Raw genomic sequence first — 22,291 nt, 5'->3', positions numbered from 1 at the left:
ATTTCACTCACAGTGTTGTTCAACAATCACTACTATCTAGCTCAAGAACTTTTTCACCACCCTAAACGGAAATTACATAACTATTAAGCAGTAACTGCCCAGTCCCTCTGGGAACCTCTAATCTATTTTGTATCTCAGTGATTTTGTCTATTCTAGATATTTCATATAAATGGAATCATACAATATTTGTCCTTTTGTGTCTGGTTGATTTCTTTTGGCATCATGTTTGCAAGGCCCAGGCTGCATGTGTTAGAGCTACATTCCTTTTGTGGTTGAATTGTGAGAGTACAGTATGATCCCTTTGTATGTGTAAAACACATTTTGTTTACCCATACATCTGCTGATGGACACTGGTATCGTTTCTACTTTTTGGTTATTGTAAATAGTGCTCTAATGAACATTGCTTACAGGTATCTATTTGAGTCACTGCATTCAGTTCTTTTTTTTGCATATAGTGGAGGTGCTGGGTCTTATGGTGTGATACAATGATTTATAAGAAATATATATGCATATACACACATATATATTTCTTATTATATATATATATATATATATATATATATATAGTCTTTGTCTTATTTCTGTCCAAGAGGTCCAAGAGCCTTGGACTATCCTAAGTGATGAGAATGTGAGAATGACAAAGGTATCTTTTGTTATAGTAATAAGGAGATTCTTGGAAAGCTCCTCAGGATGCGGGCTGGTTGCCAGGAGAATCAACTAGGTGATTAGTGTTGGAACTTTCAGTCCTGCCCTCCAGACTTCTGGAGAGGGGAGAGGGGCTGGATTTTGAATGGATGGATCACCAAAGGCTAATGATATAATCAATCATGCCTATGTAAAGAAGCCTCCATAAGAACCCAAACGTGTGGCCGAACATGTGGAGCTGCAGGAAAAGCGACACATTCAGGAAGCACGGAAGCTCTGTGTCCATTCCCCATACCCTGCCCCATGCATTTCTTCCATCTGGCTGTTTCTGGATTATAGCCTTTATCACAAACCACAGTGTGTAGTTGATAATCACAGTTTATAGTGAGCAAACTGGTTTCCTAAGTTCCGTGAGCCACGCTAAGGAAATTGATCAGACCCAAGGAGGGGGTCGTGAGAACCTCTGATCTGTAGCCAGTCAGTCAGAAGTAGCATCTGAAGGGCAAGAGCGGGGCAGTCTTGTGGGACTGAGCCCTTAACCCGTGAGAATCAATGCTACTCTGAGTGGATAGTGTCAACACAACCGCCAGCATCTACACATACCCACACGTTGGAGTTGGTAACCGGAACTTTGTAGTTGGTGTCAGCGAAGTGGGATTTGCTGGAAGGGGCCGTGGCTCATGGAAACATATGGTTTGGGAAGAGAGAGGTTGAAAAGGTGGGGGACGATGGAATTTTAATTCCTGGGTGGCCACATGGTCATCCAGGGTATATGGGACTGCAGCACAGCTTTTACTAGAGCTTTTCCTGGAGGTAAAAAGTTGCTAGTAGAATCTAGCGGTGTTTCCAACTCCTGGGCGTTGGTTCACCACATGCATAAGGAAGTGCAAACTAATAAGAGAGAGGCAAAGATATTCAGTCCCTTGGTTATTGTTATCTGTAATAGATAAAAGTAAAAGAGAATAGTGTGTCAGACCTTGATGTTAGACCAAACACCCATTTCAGTGGGTCTGAGCTTAGGCCACCAGCTTCAAAGCTGCCCCAGCCCACGCAAGGTAAAAACTGTGCAAGGGCAACAGAAAGTCCCTTTAAGACCTCTGGTCGCCAAGAAGGTAGTCAACAGGGGGAAGGGCCAAACCAGGAAACTACTGAAACCCAGGGAGTGTAGTGTAAAGGAGATGTTTTGCTTTGTGGATCAGTACCATCAGCTTCCTGAGGAACTTTTATTGAAATGGATTATGAGAATGAGAGTGGCTATGTGTGATCCAGACACACAAGAGGTTATTCCTAAGCCTGGTGGACTGGATAAAAGCCACTGTAAGGCCTGTTTACTCTAAGAAGGGGGACTGTCTCCCTCTATGAATGCCAAGTAGAATACCCCAGATGAAACAGCTGATATACTTTGTGTATATGCCCATGTAGGTCTGGTTTATGATGATCAGGATATTCACCCACTGAATATGCCCATGACCCAGGTCACGGCAAAGTCTGTAGATAAGGGGACCCCTTTCACTTGGGCACCCCATATTGCTGCAAAACCAAAAAACAATCTGGGAAGTCTTAACAGATTGGTTATCTCAGCCCCCCCCTTTGGGGATCTTAACGGATACTAATTGAAACTTTTAGATTAATTAACAAGGGAATGGGGAGAGGCCGAGGGGAGAGTCAAGGGACTCTTCTCAACAAGGTGAAAATTCTGAAACGGTTACAGTAGTCCCCCCTCAGCCGTGGTTTCAGTTATCCACAGCCTGGAAGCAGATCATCTCCTTCTGATGAATCATGAGAAGGTCAGTAGTTACCTAATGCTACATCACAATGCCTATGACCTCACTTCATCTTATCCTGTAGGCATGTTATCATCTCACATCACTGCAAACAGAGGAAGGGTGAGTGGGGTACCATAAGATATTTTGAGGGAGACCACATTTATATAGCTTTTATTACAGTATCTTATTATAATTGTTTTATTTTATTATTAACTATGGTGGTTAATTTCTTACTGTGCCTAATTTATAAATTAAACTATATACCAGGTATGCATAGGAAGAATATAGTATATATAGGGCTTCGCACCACCCACGGCTTCAGGCATCCACTGGAAAGGTCTTTGAGTGTATCCCTTGTGAATAAGGGGGGGAGTGCTGTCCTGAGATATAAGGGAAATAAGGCAAATATCAATGGGAGAAAAAACAGAAAAGAAAGAGTCATAGGGTTCGTCCTGCAGGGTGGAAATCTTTAGATGGCTATTTAAAAGTGGGATGAGGGGAGCCTGGGTGGCTCAGTCGATTAAGCGTCCAACCTCAGCTCAGGTCATGATCTCGTGGTTTGTGAGTTCAAGCCCCCCCATCCAGCTGTCTGCTGTCAGAGCAGAGCAAAGCTCCCTTTGGATCCTCTGTCTCTCTCTCTTTCTCCCTGCCCTTCCCCCATTCATGCTTTCTCTTTCTCTTTCTCTCTCTCAAAAATAAAACATTTTTTAAAAAGTAGGATGAGTAAAACGACATTTATAGGGTTAAAACAAAGGTTTTAATACAGCACTACCAAAGGTTAGGAGGGCCAAAGGGTCCCCCGGCTTATCCTCCAGCATTAAAGGACCCGAAGCAAGTCTGCCCTATCTCCCCAGATTTGGAAAAGTGTAACCTGTGATTTATAGCATAAGAAGCACAGGTAACACAACACCCTGGGTTTGTGACTGGCATCTGGTGTGGGGAGCGAGGATATTTTAGGACTGAACCCTTAACTGTGGAATCTGACCTTATCTCCTAATAGTTTCAGAACTGAGTTGAATTGTAAGACATTCTGCAAATGTCAGAGCACTGCTTATTGGGGAGGTGGAGGAACCCCATGTCTACCCTCACCACCACACATCAAAAGTGGGTCCAGGAACCCAATTATATGGCAAATCTATGTTTAGCTTTTTGAGGAAACCACAGCAGACATTTTATGTATGTATGTGTGTATGTATTTTTAATGTTTATTTTTGAGAGAGAGAGAGACAGAGGGAGCAGGGGAGAGGCAAAGAGAGAGAGACACACACACAGAATCGGAAGCAGGCTGCAGGCTCCCAGCTGTCAGCACAGAGCCCGACGCAGGGCTCGAACCCTTGAACCCTGAGATCATGACCCTAGCCGAAGTCAGAAGCTTTACTGAATGAGCCACCCAGGCGCCCCAGACAAACATTTTTAAATGCTTTTGTAAGTTTGCAGAAAGGAAAAGCAGGAAAGAGACAAAGAACCAGCAGGCAGTAAGGAAAAGCATGGGCTTCCCTGGAGGCAAAGCCCCATAACTGGAGCCCAGCACTTGGGATATTAACAGAAATGCAAGGGCACACAAGGTCCTGGAAAAGCGAGACACCGGAAGCTGCAGTCTCCACATTAGGCCAAGACCCTAAAAAGCAGACACACCAGAAAACTTACCTGGAAACTTGTTTGTTTCTGTCATGACTCCCGGGGGGGAAACAGAATAAACAGGAACATAGTCTTACCGCTGCCCCGGCTGCTGCTACTGCAAACATTCCCCTGAGAATTTGCAGGGCAAAGCGTGTTCTAACACAGGTCTGGAGTTCAAATTTATACTCCTGTCACAAGGGAAAGCACAGCTGAGTAAAGGTAGCCCCACATTGTTAATGCCTCCCGGCACAAGGCAGAAGCAAATCCACGCCTTTTGGGGAGGAAAAGATCCCCAACCTAGACCATGCAGGATTCCCCAAGAATTAGCTCAATCGAATAGGAGCTCACAATATTTATATATATCAAACATACAAGAAAATAAGCCGCCACAAGGGAGAGTTAGCACAAACAACAGATTTGGATTTCCAAGGATTTCAGACACTAGAATTAATCAGATACAGGACATAAAACAACTCCAGATGGCTTGTCTAAAGAAACAAAACATGTAATCAAAATGGGATAAGCAAAAGCAATTATCAGTTATGACCAGGCAAATGTGGGGGAAATGAAATAGAATTCAATGAGTGGACTAAACAGCAAATGAAACACATCTGAATAAAGAGTGATCAGCAGATCTGGAGATTTTTTTTTTCCAGAATGGAGCACTGAGAGATAAGAAGATAGAAAAAAAAATTTTTTTTTTTCCAGAATGGGGCACCGAGAGATAAGAAGATATAAAATATAAAGGTGAGGTTGAGACACAAAAGAGAGTGGGAAGGTCTAACGGTGCCTGGTTTTATTCATTTATTTTTGAGAGAGAGAGCCCATGGGAGAGGGGCAGAGAGAGAGTGAGACAGAGGATATGAAGCTGGCTCTATGCCGACAGCAGAGAGCCCAATGAGGGGCTCGAACTCACCAACCATGAGATCACGACCTGAGCCGAAGTTGGACATGTAATGGACTGAGCCACCCAAACGCCCCATAACAGGTGTCAAATTTTAAAACGACCCCGGGAGAAAGATCTAAGGTGTAACAAGGAATGGTAGGCAAATAGTACTGGTAGATATGTAGGTAAATCTAAACAATATTAACTGTATAATGTGATTAAAATAATAATTACTAATTTGTAGGGTGAAATAAGAGAACCGAGATTCTTTTTTAACGTTTATTTATTTTGAGAGAGAGAGCGAGCAGGGGAGGGGGCAGGGCAAGAGAGGGAGAGAGAGAATCCTAAGCAGGCTGTCAGTGCGGAGCCTGATGCAGGGCTCAGTCTCATGAACCGTGAGATCATGACCTGAGCCGAAGTCAAGATGCGGATGCTCAACCGAGTGAGCCACCCAGGCACCCCTAAAAGAACTACGATTCTAAGCAACAATGGCATGTAATTTGAGGGCCGCACAGACTTAAATTTATGTGATGGTTTAGATTTGATTGTGAAGGGGCAGCTAGCCCTGTGAATATCTGGGAAGGTATTCTATCCTCTAGGTAGAGGGAACTGCAAGCTTGAAGGCCCTGAAGCAGGAAAGGTCTTGATGTGTTTGAGTGGCAGAAAGAAGGCAGAGTCTGACTGGAGCCAGCTAGCATGTGTAGCATAAAAGATTGGATACTGTGGAGCTAAGATAAAAAAAAAAATTGGAGTTTATTCTATCTATGGTGGGCAGGCTGAAGGGTTTTAAGCAGAGGAGTGAACTGCCTTATTAGAATTGCAAAGTACTGGGGCACCTGGGTGGCTCAGTCAGTTAAACGCCCGACTCTTGATTTTGGCTCAGGTCATGATCTCACGGTTTGGGAGTTTGAGCCCCGCCTTGGGCTCTACGCTGACAGTGCAGAGCCTGCTTGGGATTCTCTCTCTCCCTCTCTCTCTGCTCCTCCCCTGCTCAAACGTGTGCACACGTTCTCTCTCTCTCAAAATAAACAAGTTGATTTAAAACAAAATGGTAAAGTACAGCCGTGACCACGGTATGGAGAGCAGTACAAGTGTATGTGTAGGGGGCGGTGGGCGTGTGCGACCAACAGACTGGTTATGAGGCTACTATCCTAGTTCTTGATGTAGAACAGTGACAACAGAGAAGGGAAAATGTGACTTCTAGTAACAAATGAGTCATAAGTTTCTGGTTTGGGCAACTAGGGGAATTGTGGAACCATTTGGAGGGGAGGGAGAAATAACAGTTTAATCTTAGACATTTAAATTTGGGATGCCCATCAGATAACCACATGGAGCTATCAAGCAGGCAGTTGAATATATGAGTCTAGAGTTCAGTGATAAGAAGGGCTTAGGGATGTTTGTTTCTGTGTGAGTTATCAGTGTATAGACAGTATGTAAAGCCTCGGGGCTGCCTATGATCACCTAGTACATAAAACGGAAATGAAGAAGAGAGGAGATCTGAGAATTGAGCACTGGGGCTTTCAAAAACGGAGTGGTCTGGAAGAAAAAGAGAATCTAGCAAAGGGGGTTGAGGGAGGAGAAAATCCAGCAGGCTATGGGATTCCAGAAGTGAAGAGGGACAAGTGTTTAAGGAGGAGGACTTGCTCAGCTTATGTCCGGTGTTGGCTAGGCAGTTGAGTAAGATGAATCCGGAGAAATGACAGGGGGATTTGACAAGATGAAAGTCATTGTTGACCTTGACAAGTGCAGCCTTGGTCGAGTGAGGGGGATGGAAACCTGGTTGGAGAACTGGGGGTGTGGAAGAGAACATAAGACCCTATAGATGTGGAGGTACTTTGAAAACAGTGAAAATATTTTACAAACGCAAGTGGCATTGCTATTTTGTCACCAGAGATTTTAGGGAAGTTCAAGACCTTGAACATGTGATGCATGTGCCAGGAGAGGTACTGTAGAACCAAGGAGCTGTTTACCCAGGCAAGAATGTTGTCATGAGAAGCCACAAGTAAGACTTCAGGATAAGTACGGGAAAACAAAGTTGATAAGCAAGCAAGCCAGGGTTGTCTCAGAAGCATTGTCTCAGCTCACCAAGCCAACCCTGTGCCAGCCTCTGGAGCCCAACCAGGGCTGCCGGCAGGAAATGTTCCAGAATAAGAACGGCGGTAACTTTTAGAAGAAGCCGCATCCGTAAGGCTTACTGAATCTCTCATTAACTCATTTTGCAAAGCTTGCCAGCCACTCTCGATGGGCTGGATACAGTGTTGGCAAGACTGGGAAATCAGTGTGGGTTGTGTTCGTTGCCACAAGATTCCCCCTTCTTCACCACTGGAGCCACTCCTCTTCCCATAGACACTCTCTGCCCTTCTCTTCACCCTGCATCTCACTAGGAGGCAACTGCAAGGCCGGTGGGTGGATCCAGGCAATTGTGCTTAGAATCTCTGTGACTGTAGTTGATGAGATGCAGTTCTTTCTTTCTAGGACTCTTAAGAAAAGACGTGTTCCGGGGCGCCTGGGTGGCTCAGTCAGTTGGGTGTCTGACTCGATTTTGGCTCAGGTCATGATCTTGCAGTTCATGGGATGGAGCCCTGTGTCAGGCTCCGTGCTGACAGCATGGAGCCTGCTTGGGATTCTCTCACCCCCTCTCTCTCTCTGCCCCTCCCCTGCTGGTGCTTACTTTCTCTCCCTCTCAAAATAAATAAATATAAAAAAAAGAGGAAAAGACATGTTCCTGCCTTTATTTGTGCAGTTACCTGGAATCCCCTTTACGTCTATCTCCATCAACCTATATCCCACACATCCCTCAAGACCCAGATTCTTTGTGGGCTTCACCTTTGTCACCTTCTCTATGAAGTCTTCCCACTTCTCGTGATTAGAATTGTTCTCTTTGTCTTCTGTGTTCCCCGGCTCTTTGTGTCTCTGTAACAGTGCTAACAACAGTCTGCCTCGTATTCCAATTATGTGTGTAGTTCTGACTCGCTTATTATGCTGGCAATTCTGAAAGCAGGAGCCTTTCATTGTGACCGACTATATCTCTCACAGAGTCCCTTTGCCATAGTTAAGTGCTTCATGAATGAATATTAGTGGAGTTGAACTTTCAGTGAAAATATTTTGCATGTTGAAAGCGAGTCTCATACATATACAAGACCTTGCTTCTGAGATAACATTTCTCTCTGCACAATTAGATCATGAAATGTAGAGTCTACTCTACAAGAACTAACTGCCAGCATCTGTAACATGTGGAGAATCTAATTAAGCTTAAATCAAGCCACGGAGTGAATTTGCCATTCGCAGCTAATATATCTGCTGTTTTTTTTTTTTTTAAAGGAAGAACAGTGAGTTAATGGTTCAATGTTAATATGAGTTGATTTTATTGATTTTGTGCGGGCAGTTCATTAATTACAAAGACAGGCATTATGATCTTGTGCTCTCGTCCCTGACTTAAAGGCCCGAGTGTGACTCACACAAAAGCTGATGTCAGCAGGACCCTTGATCTCTGGGGATGCTGTAAGTGGTATCATAATGATTATTATTTTTACCACTTCTGATGCCACCTCATGACTGAAATGTTATCTAAAAAATCCAAGTTGCAAAATTCTACATTTGCAACGTAGGCTAAGGTGGACTTTCTGTCACGTTACCTCCATGGAATTTGCAAAAGCAGGTGTGAGCTGAGTTTCATTTGGGAAGTGAGCTTCATTTGGGAAGAGAGCTCCATTCTTCTCCTGCTCCTTCTTCTTTTCCTTCTCCCTTTTTCTTCTTTTTCTCCTCCTCCCCTCCTTCTCCTTGTCCTCCATTTCCACGACATTCTCCATTGCCAGTTACAGTAGTGAATAGGAATTTTCTTGTCTGTAGATTCAAAGTATGATCCATATACATGTTTTCTTTTCTCAGTCTAGTAAAATGTTCTGATGGATATCGAGCATTGATTAGGACACATGCGGACTCTCCTATTTAGGTTGTATACGAGCCTTTGACGTCAGGGCTTTACGAAAACATGCTCTCTCAGGCAACTGAATTGCTCTGTCCGGAATTGAATCAGGACACCTGAGTGCTGGCCTCAACTCTGCCATGAGCCATCTGTGTATCTTTGGGCCACTTTGACTCTCTGTGCTTTGGGTTCCTCATATTTAAGACAGAGAGCTTTCTATTTTCCCAACTCTGTAACAAAGGCAGGGAGGGCTGTTGTGTCTCAGTATCCAAGGCATTTGGGAAAGCTGGGTATTCACATGCACAATGTGAACTTGTCTACATTTGGGAGCCAGTAAAATGTGGGGAGGGATCACACAAGAAACCTGATGCTGAACAGCTGGATTGCAAAATGAATGTTTTTGAAGCCAGCCACACCATTGTGAGTTTGTCAGAAGCATAGGGGGGCTTTGCCTTTCTCAGAAGCTCCCCGAAGGAGGGGTTATCCAAAGGCTTTTCCCAAAGCCTGGGTGGGGGCAAAAAGGCTTGGGGTTGGAGGAGGGTGGGTCATTGTAACAGCAACCCCCAGAGCAATCTGTGAGGGCTTTGTTGTCCTACAATAGGGTATCATGGCGTGTCACTGCAATGACTGCTTTTGAGCTTTTGGTTTTTCTTCTTGGGAAGCAATTTCCACCAGCACCTCCAAAATGAATGCTCTGGTGCCTTTTGGGGAAGGGTTGATGTTTGAAGTGTTTACTAAATTATTTTCATGGCCAGTAGTTGGTTGGGGTTTTCGATTTCTTTTTGAGCCAACCTCATTATTTACATTTTCCTTTAAAATCATTCATTTCATCTAAGTTTTCCAACTAATTAGCATATTTATGCAAAGAAGAACTTCTGAATGCACAATCATCGCTCCTTTCTTGTTCCTAAATTTGTGTATTTGTGTTACCTTTCAAAACCTTTGAATGCTAGTTCTTGTTGTTTGCCAAGATTAATTTCCTTTTTGTTCCTACTTTTCTGCGTTTGTGTAAACTTACAAAGCCTCCTTCTTATTTTCTTTGCATTTGGTTGAGACAAAAAGAGCCTTGCTGAATTCTCACTCTACGGTAAGCACTCTACCACAAACCATGGGGACATGCAGAGAGAGGGATAAACTTGCCTGTTACATTCGGGAAACTAGTGCTTGAAAGGGAAGGAGCAGGTGAGCACTCATGAGAACACAGGCAGGTCTTGAAACAAAGTGCTACACCCTAGAGGCCACTAGTGGAGGGGCACCCAAGGATGAGGCTTCCTTAACTCATAAGCAAAACTAAAGTCAGGGTCAGGGCCAGCATCGAACATGAGGGCATGGCAGAGATCTTCAGGGTCAAGGAGGTGCCAGGGGATAAACAATTCAAAGACACACAATGTATCAAAGTTAGGGGCTCCAGGTTTTATCGAGCCAAGGTCCGGGACGTCAGGTTGTGAGCTCCATGGAGTCGTGAACCGTGTCTTAAACATCCTTGTTTCCCCAGTGCCTGAACTGTGCATGAGTTTTGTATTGCTGAGTGGCCAAAAGGACAGGCTTTGGAGTCCGATAGATCTGTGTTCGTTTGGCTTCATCACTTTCCACCTAAGTAATTTACTTATTGTCTCTGGGCCTCAGTTTTCTCATCTGTGAGACAGCGATGACAATAATATTGACCTCTAGGATCTGTTGTGAGGGTAAAATGAGAGGAAAGATTCGGAAGTACTTAGCAGGGTGCCTGTCACAGAATAAACATTCAATTTAGGGGTAGCTCTAGTTGTCATTACATGAGTGTGGAATGAATGGGTGAGGGACAAGTGGGCTGTAGGATGTTGGCCTATTTGATGAGGTCAGGACCCACGGCTGGGAAAAGGCTTATAGGAGCAAACCTGGCAGTCTTCCAAGTCTTCCCTTATCTTGGCATCTCCTGGATGATTGGGAGGCTGATGCAATGGGGATAATCTTGAAGCATCTCTCACTTTGTGTAAATCTTGCAATCATCTTGGCTAGGCAGATGAGGACTGAATAGAACCTGGGTTGGTGTGGGTGATGGTATTAATGTGCACATTTTTTTCAAATGTGAAATATTGCTCTCTGCACCCAGCAAGCTGTTATTACTTTGTGAGCACTGTGCTTTTGAAAAGCCATCGCTGGCAGCTTGAATGGGTAGCTTAGAACAATTAGAAGCTTTGAACACTTTCAAGCTAAGGATTGGGATAAGAATGTTTTGACTCTATGGTTTCTCCTGGGATTTCCCTCGTGTGCTGGACTAATTATCAGATGTAATTAGGAAGCTGAGAAGTGAGGAGACTATAGTGAGCAACATACTTTCCCAGGGACCCTCATTTCTTTGCGCAGAAAAGGGTTGGGGAGACTATCTCTCTGTTGTGGAGAAACAGCAATGCATAGGGCACTAGAGGGTGGGAAGGATCCTGGGAACATGGCTTTACCAGCAGAGCCTCAAGCCTATGGGGACTCATTGCTCTTGATTAAATTTTAAGTGGTCAGGACAGTTTTCCCCTTCTTGTTCTTGAGGGAGGAATGGTATTCTGGGTCACTTCCATGTTCTTGGTCCATTTTTAGCAAAAGTCCAATTTTCATGGGTGGAAATCAGTTGAGAACTGGTGCCCTTCTTTCAAAACTCATGAGGTTGACGAGAAGAGCTTCCACATCTTGGTCAGCCATAGAGTCTATCTACTTCAGGCTGTAGACGACCTTTCTCATCTGCCTTGGCTTACACCTTTGGCCCCAGAGTCGGGCTAGGAGCACTCTGTCTTTGAGCCTCTGAGAAAAGGTAACATTTGCAGGGCCATCTGCTTGTCAACCTATTTTTTTAAGTTTCGTTATTTATTTTGAGAGAGAGAGCACCCAAGCAGGGAAGGGGCAGAGAGAAAGAATCCCAAGCATGGGACTTGAACACACGAACTGTGAGATCATGACCTGAGTCAGAACCAAGAGTCAGACGCTTAACCAACTGGGCCACCCAGCTGCCCCTGCTTGTGAACTTTTATTAAAAGGGATCATGTCCACATGGTCTTGAAGTTATTCTTAATGCAATGGAAACATGAAACATGAAACATGGAAAGGCAATGGCATTTGGTATATCTTTACTCACCAGGGGCTGTGATGCAGACTATGAGCCTGGTGGCTTGAAAAATGGAGATCCCTGAGGGCTAAAGATGATGGCCCAGACCTGAAGCTTTTTTCCCCTGCCAGCATGATATGATGTTTACTGTCACAAGATAATCACATGTCCATCCAATGTCTCTGCTTTCTCCATAGGTAACCTGTCTCCATGATTTCTTTGGTGATGACGATGTGTTTATTGCCTGTGGTCCTGAAAAATTTCGCTATGCTCAGGATGACTTTTCTCTGGATGAAAATGGTACGCACAACCACTGGATATGATTGCTCTCTTATCTTCCCTCCTTCTAACCCTTAGGATTTCCATGGGTTCATATGGACCAGAGAACATCCATGCATGGAACTTCGAGGGCAAATACTGTCAGTCTTTCTCCTGTATATTTGGATACATGAGTCACTAAGTGAAAGGTTGATTAGATGTCCCAGATTCTCAGCCTCCAAACTCAATAAAACTCACTACCTGCCCCAAAAGTGACCAGATTTCTCGAACCACATATTGTGTCACATGGGATGACGGGTGCAATCAGACTCAGACTATGGGAAGGAAAATTTGGAGTCAGAACTTGGATATTATATGTATACTTTTTTTTGTAGTCAACATCCTCCAGCTACTTGGCTCATGTTGATGGTTCCATTTTAGAAAGATTTTCCACTGTGTTCTTAGTGTCAAATCTTTCCCCTCTTCCCTCTTTCTGGCTTGCTGCCTCATTCCCCCTGCTCTGTGACTCAAGATTCCAGAGGTTGTTAATCTCAGGAAGGAGGTGAACATCTGCCCACCTCCCTTTGCTTGAGTCCAAGCTCCATGTGTAAGTTAATGGCGGATTATCTCATACAGCAACAGGGTTAGGAAATGATCCTGATGGGAAGACACATTCAAAACATATTTCCCAATTATGAGGGGTGAGAAAAACAAACCCGGTTGTATTGTAGACTTTACAAACAGCTCAAGTGAAGACCCTGAAAGAGGTGGCATTTCTGCTGTGTTCACTTTGAGAAGAGACAAATGACCATAAAATAGCTAAACAAACCCCGGGCCATATGCAACTTCCTATACCTTCTGCATCTCCAGCTCTGGACAGTGATCACTAAAGTCCATCAACCAAAACAAGATGTAGAACAAACAAAAATGAGCTTTCTGCTTAACTCAATTTCCAAAAAACCACTCAGTTTGTCAGAAAAGATCCCTTAATTTTTTCTGGGTAATTGATAGATCTTTAAGTAGGAAGTGACCAGAGAGTGTCCAAAGAAAAGACTGCCCTCTACCTAGCTGTGTGGTTCCACTTTGACCATCACAGCACTAGGTTGGAAAATCCATAGCGGAAAGAGCACTAGACTGGGACTTAGGAGACTTGGTTGCTAGCCCTCGCTCTGCTCGTTTCTTGCTTTGTGGTCCTAAGCAAGAGGCTTATATTCTTTGCGGTCTCGTCAGCAACGTGAGTATGATAATTCTCTTAACGCATTAGCACAATCCGTGCCCAGAATTACCACAGTAGGGCTGCTGAGTGATCTGCATGGAAAAAGTGCCCCACACGTGTCGGACTGAGGTTGAGGCAAGTAGCAGAAACATTTGGCAGACTCCCCGATACACCCAAGAGCTTTCTGTAAGCTCTGAGTGACAGTCACTGCTGGCTCCTTTATATTCATTAAGCCGGCATAGGGTTTTATGATAACGTGCATTGAAAATAAAAAAGGGGTGCCTGGGTGGCTCAGTCGGTTGAGCGTCTGACTTCGGCTCAGGTCACGATCTCACGGTTCATGAGTTCGAGTCCCCGTATCGGGCTCGCTGCTTGTCAGTGCGGAGCCTGCTTTGGATCCTCTGTCTCCCTTTCTCTCTGCCCCTCCCCTGCTCATGCTCTTTCTCTCAAAAATGAATAAATATTTTTTTTTAAAAAAAGAAAGAGTTCTATAAATGCAAGATAGTGGTGGTGGCGGTGGTAGTTAGGAGTGCTTATTTATAAAATGGCATGACATCCCTAATATGCCTATTATAATACATGGCATGCAATGAACAATAAATGGTAGCTCCTCCTTTCTCCTTTAGATTACTCACGAATGTTTCATCTGTGTGGCTGCAGCCTCTCGGCTGTCAATCTCTTCTCCAAGGAAATTAATTAATTAGGTCAACAGGTGCTCTTCTGTGTTGTCCACAAATGATCGAGTTGACTATTTAATAACCCGCCCAACCTGCTCTTCAACTCCTTCCCTTGTTTCCATAATCCAGGGATTTAAACACCTGGCTTAGCCCAGATGACTTTTGAAAGTTTCTCCCATGCCCCCCTCCCCAGAGCCATCATTCCCACAGACGGTGAGGACCACCCCGTAGTCCTGAGCCATTGGGTACTTTGGCCTGTGGTGGTTACTCCAGTTTCCAGAAGTTGGTAATATGCTGAGCCCCGTTCCTCCTCTGGCTTTACTGAGCTGTGTCTTTTTTTTTTTTTTTTTTTTTACCAGAATGCCGAGTCATGAAGGGAAACCCATCGGCCACAGCTGGCCCAAAGGCCTCTCCAACCCCTCAGAAGAGTTCAGCTAAGAGCCCTGGCCCCATGCGCCGGAGCAAGTCTCCAGCTGACTCAGGTAACGACCAAGACGGTGAGTGCTCTTCTCCTAACTGTGCATGCTGACTTCATTTACAGAGGCCAATACCCTCTGCATGCAGGGCAACGCGTTCCCCGTGAATACCGCTGAGTCTCCATGATACCAATTCTATCCGCTCAGAGACTAAACCGTCAGGCTTGTTTGGACTCATGGAGACACAGCTAAACCCCGGTTCTACTCAGATGGACGCAGACCAGAAACCTGTAATGCTTATTGTCGTGTTTGTCCTCATAGTCACCATCTTCAACATCACCCAGCAAAAGCACAGTCAATGAAATAATCCAGTCACATGCCAATCTGAAACAGAAAAGCAAAATCGAAAACAAAAATGTCAAACACTTGCCACCCCGAAGTGTCAACATAGTTGAGGCACTTGAGCTTCCAATTTGACTTTGAGCTTTTTAGAAGTCAACACATAAAGAGAAACAAGATAATTCGCATCATTCTCACAACAAGAGAAAAAATATGTAGGCCAGGGTCTGAAAGGAAACACAGAGATTTGTCACACAGGATTTTAATTAGTGGATAGTGAGTGATCTAAAAAATGTGGTGTATGAATCACTGCCAAGCCATGAACTATTTATCAGTCTGTGACAAGCTTAGAAGCTTGTGCCAAATGCAAATTATGCCACTAAGCAAACATTTGCTTCAGCTGACTCTTTTTTTCATAGCATAATTTTATTGATAAAGGCAGCAGTGTGTCCTTTGAAGTTCTGGTGCAAGATCCTGCCCCCGCCGCCTGAGTGACACTGATCTGAAAAGGCAAAGGGCCCCAGAAGTTCAAGTTGAGAAGCTGAGTGGAGTCATGCACAGACAATTTGAGTTCTTTGTGGTAAAGGCAATTGTATGGCCCAGAAGACTTCTATTTGTTCTCCCAAGGCTCAGTGTTCACCACGAGAATTCTTCCAGCCTGGGAACTTTGGGGCAGAGAGCACAAACACTATCTTTGCTTCCAATTGGGGCAACTCAAGCAGCCTCTTGGCGTGAAAATGCTTGTGGCCTAGAAAAACAGCCTGTCCTTCTGGCCTCACGCTGCCAGGAGCATGCACATCACCGGCCATATTTTTATTCTCAGGCAGAAAGAACTGAACTGGAAGAAGCAGCACAAGCTTTTCATGCTTTCATGACCCTGCACACCCTACTTCCCTGCCCCTGGAATGCCATCCCTCTACCCTACCACTCTTCTTTGCTTGGAAACTTCTATTCATCCTTCAACACCTCAAATAGAAATAGTTTCATTCCCTGCACTATCATAGCATGTCATTCATGTATCTGGGGGTAATATTCACCATACTGTGCTGTAAAGTCTGTATTTACCTGTCTACTTCTCCAACTAAATATTGGGCCCCTCAGGGGTCAGATGTCGTGTTCATCTTGTATCCTCAGCGCTGGGTCCTAGTAGATGCTCAACTAATGTTTGTGAATGAACAGATATGTAAAAGTACCTATTTCACCCAGCACGGTGCTAGAGATGTAGTTAATATCTAGGTAATATTTGCTAAAGGAGTAAAAAATGCAAGTGTTTGCTAATGTTTTGGTGAAGCGTACAAAACAGCACATGCCCCTATCTAAACAAATTCACATTGCTCACACTACAAAGACTGATGTTTTAACATTCAGATTAAGAATGAAATTATAGAGAGGTGCCCAGGTGGCTCAGTTGGTTGAGCGTCCAACTTGGGCTCAGGTCACAATCTCACAGCTGGTGAGTTCGAGCCCCGCGTCGGGCTCCGTGCTGACAGCTCAGAGCCTGGAGCCTGCTTCGGATTCTGTGTCTCCCTCCCTTGCTGACTCACGCTCACTTGTTCTCTCTCTCTCTCTCAAAAATAAAACATTAAAAAATTTTTTGAAAAGAATGAAATTGTAGGAATAATACTTGGCAATCAAAAGGAATGAAATCTTGCTGTTTGCAACAACGTCGATGGAACTAGAGTGTATTATGCTAAGTGAATGGATAAGTCAGTCAGAGAAAGACAAATCATATGACTTTACTCATATGGAATTTAAGATATAAAACAGATGGACATAAGGGAAGGGAAGCAAAAATAATATAAAAACAGAGAGGGAGACAAACTAGAAGAGAGTCTTAAATACACAGAACAAACTGAGGGTTGCTGGAGGGGTGTTGGGTGGGGGATGGGCTAAATGGGCAAGGAGCATTAAGGAGGGCACTTGTTGTGATGAGCACTAGGTGTTATATGTAAGTGATGAATCACTAAATTTTATTCCTGAAATCATTATTACACTATATGTTAAATAACTTGGATTTAAATTTTTTTTTAACTTAAAAATTTTAAATTTTCAAAAAAAGAATGAAATTGTACAAATTCTAGGCAGGGTCTTGCAAAAAAAATGGACTTTAAATGCTTGATCAAGATTCATAAAGTCTGGCAATAACTGCCTACCAATCATTTTTCAGAAATATCACTGATCGTTTCTGGGATTTCTTTTTTTTTTATTTTTATAGAGAATATGCATGTGTGCGTGTGTATGAGTGCGGGGGGGGCATAGGGAGAGAAAGAGCTGGGAGCCTGATGTGGGGCTCAATCCTACAACCTTAGATCATGGCCTGAGCTGAAATCAAGAGTCAAATGCTTGACCAGTGAGCCACCTGGCACCCCCTTTTCTTGGATTTCTTTTTTTTTTTAAATGTTTATTCATTTTTGAGAGAGAGAGAGAGAGAGCACGAGCCGGGGAGGGGCAGAGAGAGAGGGAGACACAGAATTTGAAGCAGGCTCCAGGCTCCGAGCTGTCAACACAGAGCCTGATGTGGGGCTCGAACTCACGAACCACAAGATCATGACGTGAGCCAAAGTTGGATGCTTAACCGACTGAGCCACCCAGACACCCCTCTTGGATTTCTAATGTGTACTACTCATTTCATACTGCAAAACAAATTACCCCAAAACGTAGCCACTCAAAACAACAAATATTTATTATTTTATAGTTTCTGTGGGTTAGGAATTTTGGAGTAGCTTAGCCTGTGTGGTTTTGTCTGGCTCAGGATCCCCCATACAGTTGAGGTCAAAGTGTTGGTGTGGTGTTGGTGAAGTCATCTGAAGGTTCACCTGGGACTGTAGGCTCCACTTCCAAGATGGCCGTTGGCAGGATCTTCTCCCAGACAGCGATTCAAGAAAGTGAACAAGGAAGAAGATGCAGTGCCTTTTGTGATCTAGTGTCCGAAGCCACAGACCGTCACTTCTGTTTTAGTCAACTCATTAGCAGCAGTCACTAACTCCAGCCCACCTTCAAGGAAAGAAGGGTCAATCTTCACCTCTTGAGTAGGGGGTGGACCTGGTTTTAGACGGCCAAGAATTGGTGAACCTATTTTTAAGCCACCACTAACCTCTTACTTAAAAATGCTGAGGCGGCAGTAGCTTGAGATAAATGGATTCTCTGTGGGCTGTATCCAGTTGGGTCATCCACCCCATGTGAACCGAACCATCTGTGAGTAAACATGGCTTAAACATGATCGCCAACATGCTACCTACAGAATTTCCCTTCTAGAAACTATGCATCTCACTGACTCTAAGATATTAGAAACGGAGAAGGACTACATTAGGATTTAATGAATATTTGTCTGATTAAAAGGAATATAATAGATCCCAACCTAGGCAAAGGCAGACAAGATCTGCCTTTGCTCCTTCACAGCACCTTTGCTAGAGAGAAGGAATGAAGATATATTCACACACACAGGATAAAAAAGAGAAACCAATTCGAGGCAGGGAAAGTGGACTTTGCTTGGCAGATATCAGAATTACACACAGCCCTTGCTCCCTATTAGCAAAAACAAAAACAAAAAAACAAAACACCTAAAGTGGTGTTCTCAGGAGAGAGAATTTAAATCTTTATTTCAGGTAATTCATGAACATCAATGAAGCCAAATGCTGGCCTGGCCAGCCTTAATGGCAATTTCCAGAACGTCTGAGCTCAACACAGATGACGTGTCTAGATCTTTCACATGATTTCAGCCCCAAAGCATAAAAGGATCCATGTAACATGACCTTGTCTATTCCATGGCAGTTTAGAGCCATGTCCAGGGCATCCACTCTGTGAACATTTCACAGGGACAAAGCTGATCTCAGGCAAAACAGTACTTTAGGTATGGTTTGGATTTGACATACCCATTTTCCCCTTCCCACCTCCACGTCACTCAGGACCATGCCAGGCTGGCAAGTGGAGGGGGATAGGATATGGAAAAGGAGAGGGAAGCATCTCTGTAGGAAGGCCCAGTGACACCACTTCCCAGTTTTGTGACGTGGCACAAGTTTCTTACCTTGTCTAAGACCTGGTTTCCATTTTGGTTAAGATAGAATTTACACATCTGGAGATAAAGATCATTTTCCAATATTATTGGTTGTTTCCAATTTATAGAGTTGTAGAGTAGCTTCCACAGAATAAGGATCGTGTAACCAAAAGGATGAGCTATAGACCATGCATAGTTTTGCATCAGCACATGTCAAGGTTTTTCCAAGTTCTTAGCAAGGGACATAGGTAGGTTAATACCCATTTCACCAAAGAACAGTGGTGTTGAGTGGGGCTGAAATTCTTTGTTCTTTTCTAGGACATGGCAGTACCACCATGTTTCCATCCTGTGTTCGTCTGTCTTGGATCTGGGACTTGTGGGAGGGATTCACATTTTTTTTCATTCAACCTGAGAAACTCAAGGTTGTAGAAGATAGGCCATTTCCAGGGAATTTTAACTACCTTCCTTTGAAGGCAAACGACAGCCAAAAATGTTCCTCTGCAGCAGGGACTCAAACCAAATGAAACATTGGCTCAGTTCGGGTTCAGTTAAAGGAATGTTTTGATGTTCTAGTTCATTAGAAAATATATAGGTTTGATTCTGGTTTGAACATGTTTGCTAGATTTTCAAATACTTTTTTAAGAAGAACAGAGCAATGGAGTTGGGAGAAAGCAAATATTTATTTAAAGTTATAAAATAAAACAAATCTTTCAGAGGAGGGTAATAGTGAAAGAATAAAAGAAATAAGTCAAATAGACATTCATATATATACTATATATATATGTAGTATATATATACTATATATAATAGTATAGTATATAGTATATTAGTATATATAGTATATATACTAATATACTATCATAGTATATTAGTACATAATATATATATACTAATATACTATCTATAGTAGTATAGTGTATATATATATATATATATGGACATCTATTTGACCTATTTCTCTTATTCTTTCACATATATAGTATATATGTATATACATGTATAATATATATACATATATGTATAATATATATTACATATGCAATACATATGTAATATACATATTATACACATACATATAATACATATACACATTATATGTAATTGCATATGTAACATATATTACATACATACATAGTATATATATGTGTAATATATATACATATATATATAGTGTATATATATATATATATATATATATATTTGGTCCAATTCATGGTTCAGTTGGCTTGAGGTTTAGGAAATTGATGCGATTTGGTCTGTAATTTGTGTCATAATTTGATTCCTCAGTCCTTGTCTCTTTTCTGTTCTTCCCATGAGTAAATCAAAATCTGTATACTTTATTCCCTTTGAGTTCAGTCCCCACTCCTGCCAATGTTGAGTGTGCCCCAAATGGAATGTCTGTTGTTAAACCCTAAACGCAAGTTAAGGAAGGATTCGGTCGTCTACATAATAATGCTATAAGGAGCTCTCATTCTTACTGGGCAGAGCTGATGGACTCGTAGAATCCAAGTCCCATTAGCCATGTCTGTCTTTAAAGTAGGACAAGGAACTGTGGTAAAGCAGAGAAGAATCTGAGCCCAGAGGTCTCCTCTGGGATGTTTGAAGAAAGCTTGTGTAGTGCCCCCATTTTGATTAACCCAGGACTTGCCATTTTGATGGGCAAAGGGAAGCCTGGCCTCAGAACTGCAGGAAGACCTTTCTAGTGTGTCGCTGGCTGTTTCCATTTCAGCCATTAATGTGTTAATTTTTCCTTTTCTGCAACTACCCCCAATTGAATTGAATTGAATTAAAAGGACAAAGTAGCTAGTTGCTGGGAAGGAGTCTTTTCTTTTTCTTTCTTCTTTTTTTTTTCCTTAAGGAGCCTCCAAGGAAGCTAATTACCCACCCTGGTAGGCTGAGAGAATTGTAATGTGATAATTAGTTTGGTGTTCTTCAGTAGTAAGTCATTGTTGTAGCAACCCAATGTTCCCCACCCTCCTTCCTCCCAACCTATGTGTACCTACCTATTCCTGAAAATCAACTCTTCCCTGTTCCCAACCCCCTTAAAAAGAATGGATTCTGCACCAAAATATACAGACTTTGTAAGGGGAGGTCAAGGGACACAAAACAGCGGTGCAGTGGGTGTGTGGGTTCATGGGAGAATTGTATCCAGAAGTATTTCTCTTCCTAACTGAAGAGGCTGCTTTGAGTTGCCTGAGGAGGGACCTAGCTATTCTGCCCTTCCCGAATGGGATCGTCTAGACCAGCTCTGGCTAATAGAAATATAATGGGAGCCTTGTACATAATTTTAAATTTTCTGACAGCCACAGTTAAAAAGGTCAAAGAAACAGAAGAAATCTGTTTTGATAATATATTTTAATCTACTCAATGCATCCAAAATATTATCATTTCAACATGTAATCAATGCAAACAAATTCCAATGAGATCTTTTCCATTCTTCGAAGTCGGGCTGTGTCTTACAGCCCATCTTAATTGTGGCTCCCCACACTTCAAATGCTCAAAGGCAAATGTGACTAGTGGTTACTGTACTAGACAGCACAATAACTTTCCTCTCTTAGAGAGGTTCAAGATAACGATCTTCTACATAAATTAAAGCTCTGCACTTTGCAAAACACTTCCAAATTCATCACCTCAGTTGTCACTCACAATAGCACCGCAAATTAGGTTGGGAAAGGAAAATCATCCAATTTGTTTTTTTCCTTTTAGATGGGGGAAACTAAGATATAAAGAGGCTCAGTATCTTGTGGTCTTCTCAATGTCATGCAACTATTTACTACCCAAGAGCCAGAGCCCAGCTGTCCTGACTTCCAGGCAGACAATCCCTGCACTGTCTTTGAGGCAAGGTGTGGGAGCTCCAGAGTGGTAAATAGAAAGGTCTCTGTTGTATGCTCCTTGCTTGTCTGCTTCCTTCCACCTTCCCTCACCTGGAGGCAGGGGAATGGAGTGACATGTGTGTCGTTCTCTTTGTGCTACCTAGAGCACAGCTATGAGGAATTAGGCACCTCTGTTTCCAGGGCCCGGTCCTAGACATTCCATTAGCTCCCCTGCTGTCACTCCAAGGGGAAGGGGTGCTCTGGGAAAAGAAAAACACCCCTTGGCCCTCCCCCGTTCTGATTCTTTCTTAAACCACAGCTTGTGTTGAGTTTCACTGGAGGAACTGCCCCATATCTAAGGTAACATTTGCATTGGCGTTGGAGAACCACCTGAGAAATTGTTGGCACGGGCCATAAATTGGGGACCACTGAGCACTCGGCAGGGCTTGGGATGTGGTGGTGTTGACCCGCCTCCCTGTAATAGGAGTCTTACACACACCTGCTGCAGTCTGGGACTTGCGTTTAAATGCAATTGACTCTCCAGAGTTTGGATGGAGTACCTAATAGAGCTGGGTACTGTGCGGAAAAGGAAGAAGATGAACTCCCAATCATTAAGAAGCTTATGATTTATTGGGGGACCCAGTATACATACGTGTTTAACAA

The 22,291-nt window shown here is 43.2% G+C and overlaps 1 protein-coding gene across 1 annotated transcript in view; it reads left to right on the top strand.

Annotated features, from left to right (window-relative positions):
* Positions 1-22,291, top strand: part of DCX (doublecortin) — a 105,425-nt gene that overhangs the window by 62,934 nt on the left and 20,200 nt on the right. The window contains exons 3-4 of the mRNA XM_042974583.1: positions 12,113-12,215; positions 14,426-14,563. Coding sequence (XP_042830517.1) covers positions 12,113-12,215; positions 14,426-14,563 — 241 coding nt within the window. The remainder of the gene's footprint in view (positions 1-12,112; positions 12,216-14,425; positions 14,564-22,291) is intronic.

Source organism: Panthera tigris, chromosome X (genome assembly GCF_018350195.1).
Source record: "Panthera tigris isolate Pti1 chromosome X, P.tigris_Pti1_mat1.1, whole genome shotgun sequence".
NCBI classification, from domain to species: domain Eukaryota; kingdom Metazoa; phylum Chordata; class Mammalia; order Carnivora; family Felidae; genus Panthera; species Panthera tigris.
This window is presented reverse-complemented; position numbering and strand designations above follow the sequence as displayed.